At 44.5% G+C, this 13,046-nt stretch overlaps 1 protein-coding gene across 4 annotated transcripts in view; it reads left to right on the forward strand.

Annotated features, from left to right (window-relative positions):
* The window catches only part of PICALM (phosphatidylinositol binding clathrin assembly protein), a 62,443-nt gene that overhangs the window by 25,085 nt on the left and 24,312 nt on the right, over positions 1-13,046 (forward strand). For all 4 annotated transcript variants that reach the window (XM_038761862.1, XM_038761863.1, XM_038761864.1 and 1 more), the window contains exons 3-8: positions 357-432; positions 1,334-1,436; positions 5,699-5,792; positions 8,494-8,605; positions 9,805-9,911; positions 10,987-11,028. In XM_038761862.1, the coding sequence (XP_038617790.1) occupies positions 357-432; positions 1,334-1,436; positions 5,699-5,792; positions 8,494-8,605; positions 9,805-9,911; positions 10,987-11,028 (534 nt within the window). The remainder of the gene's footprint in view (positions 1-356; positions 433-1,333; positions 1,437-5,698; positions 5,793-8,493; positions 8,606-9,804; positions 9,912-10,986; positions 11,029-13,046) is intronic.

Consider the following 13,046-nt stretch of genomic DNA (forward strand, 5'->3'; position numbering starts at 1 on the left):
CACTGGGGGTATACAAGGTGATCAGGTTGTCCCATAGGGGGCTCACAGTCTTCATCCCCATTTTACAGATGAGGTAACTGAGGCCCAGAGAAGTTAAGTGACTTTCCCAAAGTCACACAGCTGACGAGTGGCAGAGCCAGGATTCGAACCCATGACCTCTGACTCCAAAGTCCGGGCTCTTTCCACTGAGCCACGCTGCTTCACTTAGGAGACTTATGAATTTCATGCACTGATAGTGAATTTCAAGGCTTAGTCCAACATTGCAATTCGTCGTAACTTTTAAAATGTTTCAATTATTTATATGGAATCAAAAAATGTCCTGAATTAACTTTGTGTTCTTTCCCCCCGGCACATAGCGCTTTATCCAGTATCTGGCATCAAGAAACACATTGTTTAATTTAAGTAATTTCCTGGATAAAAGTGGATTGCAGGGTAAGGTCAACTTTCTTTGTACAATCTTGAAAGGTAGGAACAGAGTGTCCACAGACGTGAATGTTTTCTGTTACTTAGAGAATGTGATGGAGAGGGAAGACATAGACTAAGTCGTGGAATCAGGTGGAAACTCTGATTATTTTTTTTTTCTTTATACAGTTGAACTATATATGTCAATATATAATTAAAAAGTGACGTAGTATTTGTGAATTCAGAGGAGATTTGAATTCAAATGGAACGTTGAGCTGGAACTGAGGATTAAACTTGCTTATCCACCAACGGTCAATAAAACCAACATTTGGGGATTATGTGTTCTATTTTCCTTGCCACCTAACGTTCCTACGTTTGCCTGGAAGGGAGGAGTTAGAAGCATGCTGCCTTGAGCGCGTGGCCTATCGTATTTTCAACCTACCCTTTCTCATCCAGGGTAGTAATCTTTCGGAATTAAAGATGTAACCCAGTTTTGCCAGCCATATTGCAATGGAGCGTGGTCTGAGCCAAGTCTGTCACCAGCATTCAGTCTGCTGAATCTCGCTTTTGGAGGGGAGGAATTGCTCCCGGGGGTTCCTCGAATTTGTAGTTCTGATAAGTGCTGAGCGACTTCTGTGAATTAGCAGTGGCACCCTGGAAGAGGGGTGTAACTTTCTCAGTCTTTTGGAGCCATGATCCTCCCTGGCCCATGGAAGTTGTGGAAGTGGACAACCTGCTCCGGCTTGAGGGGATTGAATTTATTCTAGAGATCAAAAGGAGCTTATCTAGAGGATGGAATTTATGCCAGAGATCAAACGGGGCTTATCAGACCTCTTGATAGGCCTGACTTCCCTTTTATTACAATGTCAGCAGAACTGTGGGGAGGGAATTTCATCCGAAAATGATTGAACCGTTGTTTCTCTCTCTGTAGGTTATGACATGTCTACATTTATTAGGCGATATAGTAGGTATCTAAATGAAAAAGCAGTTTCTTACAGGCAAGTTGCGTTTGACTTCACAAAAGTGAAAAGAGGGTAAGTTAAGTTTCCTTCTCTCCCACCAGTGTTATCTTAATGGGTTGAGGTCATGACAAGCCTGTGTCCATTTCAAAGCCTTAAAAGTTAACGGTGCTTTTTTTTTTAAATGGCATTTATTAAGCGCTTACTGTGTGCAGAGCACTGTTCTAAGCGCTGGGGAGGTTACAAGGTGATGGGTTGTCCCACGGGGGGGCTCTCAGTCTTCATCCCCATTTTACAGATGAGGGAACTGAGGCCCAGAGAAGTGAAGTGACTTGCCCGAAGTCACACAGCTGACAATTGGCGGAGCCGGGATTTGAACCCGTGACCTCTGACTCCAAAGCCCGTGCTCCTTCCACTGAGCCCTGATGCTTCTCCACTTTTGAATAGCACAAATGTTTATTTGAGAGACTTGGGGGGAAATTACGTTTATTTTGGTTTGTTGTGCGTTATACTGGTCTTTTTAGATCCCTGGCCTTTTCCTGACTTTGATAAAAAAAAAAAAAAACAACCAAGAAGATGGATGATTTTTTTTTTCACGTGTGACCCCTCTTCATTTGTCAAGTACAGTCGACTTCCTCCCAAAGTGGGCTCTTTAAGTCTTTGGCTTATCTGAGCCAAGTTCCGAGAGTCCGTTCCCTTTCAAACCCAGCACTTGCCGTAGTACTTGAGATTATGTTGATAATGTGGCTCCCTGGAAGCCCGGGACGGAGATCCCTTCAGTTGTGGAGCAGCTTCCACTCCCCTAACTCTGATCCTGGGAGCTTTCCTGCTGTAGCCTTCCTGGGGGAGAAGACCAAGGAGCCTTTTATGCAGCCTGCTACAGCTTCTGTCTTTACCCCATCGTCTGCTGACCCTCTGGAACCAGTCGTAGAGTAGCGGAGCCCCAGACACCAGGTCTAAGGGGACCCGCTCAGGACCTCGGCCCAGGCCTGGCTCTTTCCAGAGCCCACGTCGACGCTTGGCAGCTCCGCTCTGCGGTGACCATCGGTTGGGGCCGTGTCATCACGAAGCAGCCGCTGGTTGGTGACACCCTCCCTCCCTCTTCCTCCCATTGACACTTTAGTGGCTCGTGAAAAACGGCTTGCCGCCGAATTCCAGCTCTTTCGGTCGGCCTCCAAGAATCTGGTTGTTCCGATCGAGGTTCCTTAAGGAACCGATGCCAACTCTTTCCCACGGTAGTTTTCAGAGGGAACAGCTTGCCTGCACTTTGCTAAAACATTGCCCTGAAACTCCTGAAAGGATTATCGTATCTGATAGAGCCCAGAGGGTTTTAACTTCCCTTTATCAAGACAAAGAGGGCATGGCGTTTAACTGTATTTTGGGTCTTTATAAAATTGTCACGCGCATAAAAGCGTTTCTGGAGAATGGAAATTAGAGGTTGATGTTGGGTGCTCATTTTGCCTAGCATTGAATTGTTTTGGGATTGACTTGTTGTGAACCTTTCCCTCTGCTCCTGGCTTTAAAATACAGCAGGGTGTGGATTGCCCAAACAAACAGTATTAGAGACTCAAAAATTGGACCATGAAATAAAATTGGATGCATGCCTGCCAGCTAAGTGAATTTCTCACAGTGAGTAGAAGCATGCTTGGCTGTTGCCCTGTTAGAAAACTAGTGAATTGAATGGCCAGTTGTTTGGTTTGATGTCCCATTTTTAACTGGTGCGGTAGGTTGGGGCGGCAGGGGCGGTGATCTGCAGGTTATTTGGCTAGACACAGTTCATAGTCCACGCTTTCAATTTCTGAAGGCAGTTAATTTTCCTTAATCCCAGGGTGTCATGGTCACAGTGAGTCAGTGGGGTTATGAAGGGGGAGTCTCCCGAAAAGGTAACGGGGAGGTTGGCGATAGGATCCCCTAAAGGAAGCTTGGCTGCGTGGGCTAATGATAGTCAAGACCCTTTAAATGGCAGAGCTGTGGAATTTTTCCCCTTCCCTTCCCCAAAGGCCATTTCCTTCTTTGGGAGGGAACTAACCTGCTAAGCATAGACCTCCCGCAGGCAATTTCCCTTACACACCTTTCTAGTGATGATCGTCCCCTCTTAGAAGCAAAAAAAAATTGGAAGGTTTTTCCAGGGGCAGTAGCAGTTCGAGATCTGGAGTTCAGTTCTGCCGCAGTGTGTTTTCATTGCGTGCTTAGTCTGGAATGCCGTCGAGGAATTTGGAAACATTCTTTTGCTGGCATGCATCAGGGTAGAACGTGGCACGGTGCTGAGCGGGGAGAAAGCAATTGGGTGCCTTTGTGCGGTGGCTGTGCCCCGTACCAGGGGGTTCTTCAAGAACCAGTCTTCCACGTTACTGCCACATTTTGGAGGGCTAATGTAGCCTTAGTTGTAGCCAAGTCTCTCTGAAGTCTAACGGCCCCCATCGGGAGGGCTCCCCCAAAACACGCCTGGGAGCCAGATTGTCAGGTAAAATGCTTCACGTTCCAGATCGGGGCTCACTTGGTGGTCAGGAATCTGGGAGGGGTCCTTGCCTCTCAAACCTAACAGAAAAGTCCTGCTTCCAAACTTTCAGCAGAACCAGCTGTCTCACACTCGCTGCTCTTCCCCGAGGAGACTCATCGTCACCCAGAGGAGAGCTTTCCCAAGAAATCTTTCAGTTCCAGTGGCAAGCGCCAGTGGCAATAACATCGTTATTATCTCTTTAATCAATCCGTGGTATTAAGCGCTTATTGTATGCAGAGCACTGTACTGAGAGCTTGGGAGAGCTTTTAAAAGAGTCGGTAGGCATGTTCCCTTCCCACAACAAGGTTTTTATTAATAGTGTGGAGTTCAGAAGTCTGGAAACCTGGAAGATTCTGCCTGGCTCTGTGTTACGTGTTTTGGGCAGGAGAAGCACTGTATCAGCTGGGTTGTCAAACCAGATCACAGTGGAGTCTGACACAAATGCAGACTTGAATGAAATTACAGTGATTTCAAGAAATTTTGCGGGCCTGTTTCATATTTACGTAGTCTTAAGATGGTGACAGTTTAACATCGGTCATAAACAATGGGCCGTCAGGTTTGTGTGGGTTCACGGTGAGAATTCCTGGCTAGAAGATGCATTAGCGGATTCTCACAATGTAGTTACTAAATAATTAGGGCTATTCGACCTGGACTGCAATCCTCAAGCTATACTTCCAAGTAACTTCAGGTCCCTTAGCTTGTAACATCATCCAGAGATTTCTCTTCCCCTCAAAAAAAGCTAGCAATTCCCCCTCACCCCCCGCCCCCTCCAGTGGCTTCAGGAAGGATACTTTTGAAGGTCATCGGATACTACAGGGAATCCTTTTTTACCCTTGAAAAATGGGGTCAGTGAGTTTTTGCTTTTTTTAAAAAAAAAATTAAGTTAGTTTAATGTCTAAGGTAGTGTACCTTTGCGTACAAACCTGCTCATTTTCTCCAGGAAGAGGTCTTATTTTGTGTGTGTGTGTGTTGTATTGGGTTTTTTTAAATGGTATTAAGCTTTTACCATGTGTTAGGCACTGTAATTAGGGTTGGGTTAGATACAAGCTAATCAGGTTGGACACAGTCCATTTCCCACATGGGGCCCACGGTCTTAATCCCCATGTTACAAATGAGATAACTGAGGCCCAGAAAAGGGAAATGACTTGTCCAAGGTCACAGAGCTGACGAATGGTGGAGCTGGAATTAGAACCCAGGTCTTCTGATCTGTGCTCTAGGCCATACTGCTTTCTGCTGCTTGTGTTGCTTTATAAAGATGGGGGAGGGTAGGAAGAGCAAAGGAATGCTTCTGGATTGATTTAAATGAAGTCACGGGATCAAATGCAAAGGGCTGCTGCAGTGTGTTGAGTTCCAGGGAGGTCATTTTCTACCAAGAAGGCACAGACATTAACAGCTTTAAGGCACCTGAAAAGATGCCTTGTAAATTGACTGTCATTTAGGGATGTTTAAATAATTGCCCTGAAAGGAGAATGCATCCCTCTGGATTTGTCTTGCCTTCGTTCACTGCACGTGAGATGATCTCGTGAAAGTTGGGTCTTTTTTTAAACTCAGACCTTTGTGTTTGGGTGGTGGCAGATTTGTTGAGAGAGATTTCTTATTATCTGTACTAGTTTTTGGATCAGTGATCTTAAGTCCAGTCAGTTGGCAGGTCCCACCTTGGTTACTGCTGGCTGCCTGCTTCCTGACTGGGTGAGACCCATTTTACGAGTCTACATTTTTCCTCCATTGAGGGGAGGAAATATTTCCTGTTGATATCTGTTCTCGCTCCAGGCTTTAACTAGGAGCCAATGAAAAGCTATTTAGAAACATTCAGTTGATCCTCCTCCTTGTCTAACAGGGCAGATGGAGTTATGAGAACGATGAACACGGAAAAACTCCTCAAAACTGTACCGATTATTCAGAATCAAATGGACGCACTTCTTGACTTCAATGTAAGTTTACTCTAAGGATTTTTATGGCGTGGTTCATTTCTAATAGGTTGCGGTAACTTAAAAGGAACCAGCAATTCTGACTTCTCGTTCCAAATTAAATTACCTTCCATTTTCTCTAATTGCGTTAGGACTACCCCAGTGAGGGTGCAGGGCTTTCCTTATGCCGATGTCTCAGCACACTAAAGAGAGGAGGAAGGGAGGAGGAGAGAAGAGGAGGGATGTAGCTTGTTGTCACCCTGTTTACAAACATCTTTTGAAGGGGGCGTTTAGTCTTAGAAGGGTGTCGTAAACATATTCATTATAAGTGCTTTCCTTTGCTTGGCATTTATCCCGACAGAACCATTTAGAAATACTTGGAAATGCAAGTGGTTATCGCAGGATAATGTTCTGTACCCTCTTGATAACCAGAGGTTTAACGAATTTTCAAGTGGGTCCTGGGTATAGGCAGATAAAATTGCTTTTCAGGAGTAAATAAAAAAAAATTGTCCAGCTGTCGTATAACAGCTTCTGAACTGTTTGCATGAGAGGGTTTTATCCCCATCATTTGTGTTGTGTAGCTTTAAAGGACATGTTTAAGTTTGGTGTGGTGAACATGTGTGTATATATAAGCAAACTCATCCACTTGAGACAGTTTACTCAAATAGTGGCGATATTTATCATCAAGATATAAGAAGGTAGTTATGGAGAAAGCTTGTGTAAAGAGCGAGTTTTTGATTGTTAGGCTGCGCCTTTTGTTCAGAGGCCCTCTTTCCTCCACGGGTGTAATTTCCCTGATGAAAGCTGCAAAAAGGAGAGGCAGGATCATAAACGGGGTGGAAAATATAGGGCGAGAAGGTTGGGTGGGCCTAGGAAGAGAAGAAATCTAAGACCTCAGGCGGATGGTCGCCCAGGATGCTACGTAGAAGATAAGCCGATCGAGACATTTCTGCCAGCTCGTGTTCATACTTCCTGGGCTTCTTTGCCCATTAGAGGGCCTTGGAGACCTGTCTAATAGTAGAACGTGAATCCTTGGAGAATCCTTGCAGCTTCTGGGCCTTGGGGACTTCCAGAAGTCTCCATTCTCCTGCTTCCCCGAGCTGCCGGGTTGGGGGGAAAGGAGGGACGGGCGTTCACCCTCACACTTTGAAGACCTAGAAAAAGGAGGAGAGAGTTACTGCAGGGAATTTAGTTGAGCATTGATTCATTGACTCATTCATTCATTCGTATTTAGTGAGCGCTTACTGTGTGCAGAGCACCATTCATTCATTCAATCGTATTTATTGAGCGCTTACTGTGTGCAGAGCACTCTAGTAAGCGCTTGGGAAGTACAAGTTGGCAACATATAGAGACGGTCCCTACCCAACAGCGGGCTCACAGTCTAGACAGACAACAAAACAAAACATGTGGTCAGGTGTCAGGTCATCAGAATAAATAGAAGTAAAGCTAGATGCACATCGTTGACAAAATAGAGTAGTAAATATGTACAAGTAAAATAGAGTAATAAATCTGTACAAACATATATACAGGTGCTGTGGGGAGGGGAAGGAGGTAGGGCGGGGGGGATGGGGAGAGGAAAAAGGGGGCTCAGTCTGGGAAGACCTCCTGGAGGAGGTGAGCTCTCAGTAGGATTGATGCTCTGCCGATAACCTGGCCTGACTTATCACCAACCTGTTTTGCTATCAGAGCTGGCAGGAGGGTCCTGGGGCCAGAGGCTTTGCGGGGAGGGGATGCGGACATTCAGAGGGACTACGACTCAAGTGACCCCAGCACGTGTTGTCTAGGGGTGAATTTAGGACTCACAGTTGCCTCCATGGATTATTGGGGCCTCTGCCCAGCTCGACTGCCCGCGAGGCTTGCTGAATTGCTGAGTGGACCGCTTCAAGGGGACTGGCAGAAGTGATCGGGACACCCAAAACTTCACTCAAAAAAAGTTTACATGCACATGGAACAATCACCGTCCGATAATGGCATTGAACATTATAACCGGGGGAGGAGAGCATGTAAAATCCATGCCTTGGGTGGGTTGGCTTATTGGATACAGTGAATGGAAGCTTGCTGGATTGAATCTCTTGGGGGTGGGGGGTGTCTTGAACCCAGAAGGTATAGATATGAAGCAGTAAACACTAAATCACTTCATTATTCGAGGGAGAACAGGGAGGCTTAAGACTTACCCCAAGGATAGTGGCTACTTAACGATAAGGGAAACTTCTTGTAGGCTGTTTGAACATGAAAGTTTCCAGAAAGCACAATCACCTGCAAATTCAATTTTCCTGCAGCCAAAGCCACGGAGTTGTTTTCTGGTCACAATATGTGTTTTTTCAGCCTTCTCAGGATATCTTTTCAGACCCTGAGTGATTATGGCTCTGATCCTAAAAAATGATGAGCCTTTCTTGATAACCTTAAACCCGTCTGAATCTGACATTTTCATAAGCTCGTGATGGTTGTTCCGTGATTGGAAAGGAAGACTACCTTTAAACTGCAGTGTTTCAGTTAAAACCTGTTGATCGTTGGAATTGTTCCCTGGAGATTCTCCTGTCAATATGCATTTCTAGAATAGTTTTCCAGTTATGTAAAGTTGGCTATAGCAGTTAATTTCTGGTTTTATTTTTGGAACATAGAGAATGTTTACGATACTGTAACTTGAAGGCAGTTAATGATAGAGGGGCTTTGAAGTTAAAGACTTTCTGTTTAGGTGGCCAATGACTTTTCCTGATTTTTCCAGGTGAATAGTAATGAGCTGACAAATGGTGTAATAAATGCGGCCTTCATGCTCCTGTTCAAAGATGCCATTAGACTCTTTGCAGCCTATAACGAAGGAATAATTAATCTCTTGGGTAACTATTTCTCTAATTCATAGCACCGCATTTCTTGCCCATCTTGCTAACCGCATTCATCGGTCAGGAATCGCTTTTCCCCCCACTTTGAGCTTTGAACGCACATCTGAACACTTTGTTTTTGGAAGGCAGATTGCAGAATGTTCCAGAATTTGCCCTCATTGTCCAAAAAAAACCTCTTAATAATCCTTTCTTTGGGCCAGCAGGGTGATACTGCTCTGAATAGAATCTAAATGTGGCCTGCATTTTTCTCAAGACTGGCTTATCTTTAAATATTCTCGTGCCTAATTACTGTTTTACTCACTTGTAAACATAAAAGCATTTGCTTTTCCTAACTCAAAGCCAAGAATTTTTGGCACAGAACATGGCTTTTCTTTCTTTCCCCCCGCCATGAATTTTGACTGCCATGATTTTTATACTCCGCATCTTTTTTAAGTAGGTATTTTCTCTTGTAGTTTTTATTTCTTAGGATGCTATTTATTGATTTTTGTGTTTTGTATTCAAGTATTTTAATATTTTTGTGTGATTGTACAGTTACATTTCAACCTTACCTGGGGAATTCACTCGAATATTCAGGCAGAAAGGTTAAGCTTATCTTAACTGTTAAAGCAGATTAGGTGGACAGTCCTTTGCGGGTCTTATTTTACTGTTTGAATCATGCGCATTAAATCTGTGTATAAAATCTGTACATGCATGCTTGCTTAATCAATCAATCAATCAATCGTATTTATTGAGCGCTTACTATGTGCAGAGCACTGTACTAAGCGCTTGGGAAGTACAAATTGGCATCACATAGAGACAGTCCCTACCCAACAGTGGGCTCACAGTCTAAAAGGGGTTAAGATGTTAAGATGTTTTAAGATGCTTAAAAGATGTTAAGATCTCTTTCAAGTAACTTTGAGCTTCTACAGTTTAAAAAAAGCACCAAGTTTGTATAAGCTACTTTGTGTATGATTATACAAGTACCTGCATGGTTTCTGGAATTTAAGGGAAGTTTAGAGCAGAATTAAAATAAATGGCTTTTTTTTGCGGGGGGGAGGTGAGGGCCAAGAAATGTAGCCACCTCTCCCTAATATTAATCAATCGATCAATCGTATTTATTGAGCGCTTACTGTGTGCAGAGCACTGTACTAAGCGCTTGGGAAGTACAAGTTGGCAACAGATATATTTGACTTGATTATTTTTTTCTTCTTTGGCAGAAAAATATTTCGATATGAAAAAGAACCAGTGCAAGGAAGGCCTTGACATCTATAAGAAATTCCTCACTAGGATGACCAGAATTTCAGAGTTCCTCAAAGTTGCAGAGGTAAAATTATGTCTTTTGGAACCGCCTCTCAAACAATCACAATAGGCTTTGACAGTTTAGGTCTCGAGTTCACTTCCTCATGTTCAGACCAAGTGAGAGAGAGAAATTCTGGTTACAATCCTCTTGCTTTAAAAACTCCTCTCATTTGAAGACTAAGGCCTCCTCCCTCTTAGCCATCTTGCCTTTATACTATACTATAACCCCAATCCCCTTTAAACCTTGCCTAAATGCAGTGGAGAAAGCAGTTTATCTAAATTGGCGTGAAACCACCTTGACACCTTTGAGGGAGGTGATTCATTCTGAGGGAGCCTCTATTTTCTGCAAAGCTGAAGAACTTCTTAGGAGTGACCAGAACTTCCTTCAACCCAGAACAGCTCTCTTGGATCCGACCTTTCTAACCGCAGACGCTTAGTTGTAGAACAGAGTACCTGCTCCAGACATGTGAACGTCTTCTCAATGACTTTTACCTCCCTAATTTTGCTTCATTTCCTGAGATCGGAGGGTCCCCCCCCGCCCAAGAAAATGACAGAACTCAAAAGCCAATTATTGGGAAACAGATCTGGATGAAGTTTCTCCAGGTTTTAAGTGCACCGGTTTGGCTGGAAGTGTTAGCCCATCACTTGGCAATCGGGCTAGCCTTTGACATACCTGTCGTGGTCACCGGTTGCCAGCAGCCACTGCTGAACTTTGCAAGGTGGGAAGTAGCAATCGGCTGGACCCATCTCGCGCTCTCAAAATTCAGCATAAGAGGCAAAGAGAAGTTTGGTTTGGCTTTGCGGATCTCGTGTTCTAGGATTACCTTGTGGTGGTGGCGGGGTTGACGTGGAACCACATGGAGCCAGTTTCTTTCTGGCCAACCACCATCCCAGTTGCTACCTAGCAACTGGAATTCTGTAGGTGGTGAAGTTTGGTGTCTTTTTTTCTAGGTAGTTTTCTATATGAATGTCCCAGGTACTCACGTGTATTTTGTTAATACTCTCCCTCTGGCATAGCTTTTGTCTCTTCAGGAATATGAATTAACATTGTTATTGGAATGCTTTGATTCAACATGTGTTCTTTTTGGTTTTTGTTGCAGCAAGTTGGAATTGACAGAGGTGATATTCCAGACCTTTCACAGGTAATGACAATGATGGGTATTCTAGGAATGATATTGGCTGTTTTCTGTCACTTTACTGAGTTACCAGTACCTAAATTGAAGTAACAGAACTTCGACTGCTGACTACCGCTGTGTGGAGTATTCCGCAAAAGTGGACTGTGAGGATCGAACGGGCCTCGATTTGATCTTTTAACAAGCTTCTGACCTTCACTGTTGGTTTTTGCCAGTTGGCAGTTTAGCTGGGATAGCTCTTTAGGTGTTAACATGAAGGATCGGAGGTTTAGGAGCTTTTTTGTGTACAGTGTTCACAGCTGCTAACTGACCTATTGTTCTCTGCCTCCTGGACAAAATTAGAGTTTTTTGCTTCATCTCAGCCACCCTAGTACCACCTGTCCAATTTACTAAATAAACATTCATTGTCCATCGCTTCAAACTTGCGGATTCTTGAAGCATTGAGTGTATGATTAGCACTTGGGAGAGTACAATACAACAGTTGGTAGATACGTTCCCTGCCCACAAGGGAAGACAGACATTAAAATAAATAATGGATATGTACGTGAGGACTGTGGAGCTGAACCTGGGGTGAATAGGTACGCATCCAAGCGCGTAGGCGTCATAAGAGGAAGTAGGGGAAATGAATGTGTAGTCTGGAAAGGCCTTTTGAAGAATGTGAGGCTTTGAAGGTGGAGAGAACGATGGTCTTTTCATATATGAAAGGGATGGGAGTTTCAGGCCAGAGGGAGGACATGGGCAAGGGTTTGGCAAGATAGACAAAATGGGGGTCCAGCGATCAGTGATTTTCCCTCGTTAGTGGGTTTTTGTTTTGCTTTAGTTTCTTCCTTTGATCGAACCATTTGGATAGCGGTTGGGCCAGAGAGCGCAAAAGGACTGTGGCCTCAGATCGGAGAGCTAGGGCTTTTGGGGACCATCAACAAATACACGCTCACCTGGGCTAAATGAAAAACAAATGCTGTCAGGTGGGGAGGTGAGATGAGTCAGCCATGTGACTGTTCCCGATTGGGCAACCTCAGGGATGTTGGATTCAGGATGTGCGGTCATCTGGCTGGAGAACACAAATTAAACTCTTCCCAGGTCAGTTGCGGATGGAGGGGGCGGGGGAGTGAGGGATAGAACGAATATGTAGCTCCAGATCAATTAGTCAAAGCTATTTATTGAGCACATACTGTGGGCAGAACATTCTGCCCCGGTCCCCTATGGTAACTCCTCCTCAGTCCATTTACAGACTTTGGACCGAAGCAGTCAAGGTGCCTCTTTTATAATTTTGGTTTGAGTGGGTTTGTGCCCTTCCTTTTGGGAAGTCCTCCACGCCTGCCTAAGTGACTAATAGGTGACCTCTGGGCGGGAAGATTCTGTCACTGGATTTAGACTTGAATTCGTGGTGCGCAGCCTCCAAGTTCTGGTATTTATAGAGAACATCATACATTCTGAAAGGAGAAGAAAAAGTAGGCAAGAAGTAAAGCAGAATGCGCAGAAAGCTTTTTGTTGTTGTTTCAGGGATGGGCTTCTCTGAATGTCTGTTTCTGGTCAGCCGCAGTAGTAGATTGTAGAAACGCTTAGCTCTTCCAAAATATGCGTCTTCACTGTGCGTCTGAAATGAATTCCGTTGGGGAATTAGGGGACATCCTTCCAACAACACACACCAGTCCGAATAAAGCGCGGAGCCCTGTTCCGCACGTGCCCGCGGTGTCAGCCAAGATATGCATTTTCCTCAAGAGCAGACCCCTCGAGTTCTAAGAGAACTGAGTGTATAAACCGTTGTCCTTCGTCGTCTACTTGGAGCCCGGAAGTTTTACAGAGGAATTCGTAATCCATTTGCATGCCGTATGCGTGTCTTCACGAGTAGAGGCATCAACATGGAGCGCCTCTTGTAATGAAAAATATTTTAGAAAGCGTATCGTCTCAGGTACCTTCTGCTCCAGTGCCTCTAAATCGATTTTTATGTTTTTTTGCTAGAAAGGCGATAGCAGCAGCGGGGGTCCCGGGCAGGGTAATATTTTTTACCTTGTTACATTGTTGGT

The sequence above is a fragment of the Tachyglossus aculeatus genome, chromosome 20 (genome assembly GCF_015852505.1).
Source record: "Tachyglossus aculeatus isolate mTacAcu1 chromosome 20, mTacAcu1.pri, whole genome shotgun sequence".
Taxonomy (NCBI): domain Eukaryota; kingdom Metazoa; phylum Chordata; class Mammalia; order Monotremata; family Tachyglossidae; genus Tachyglossus; species Tachyglossus aculeatus.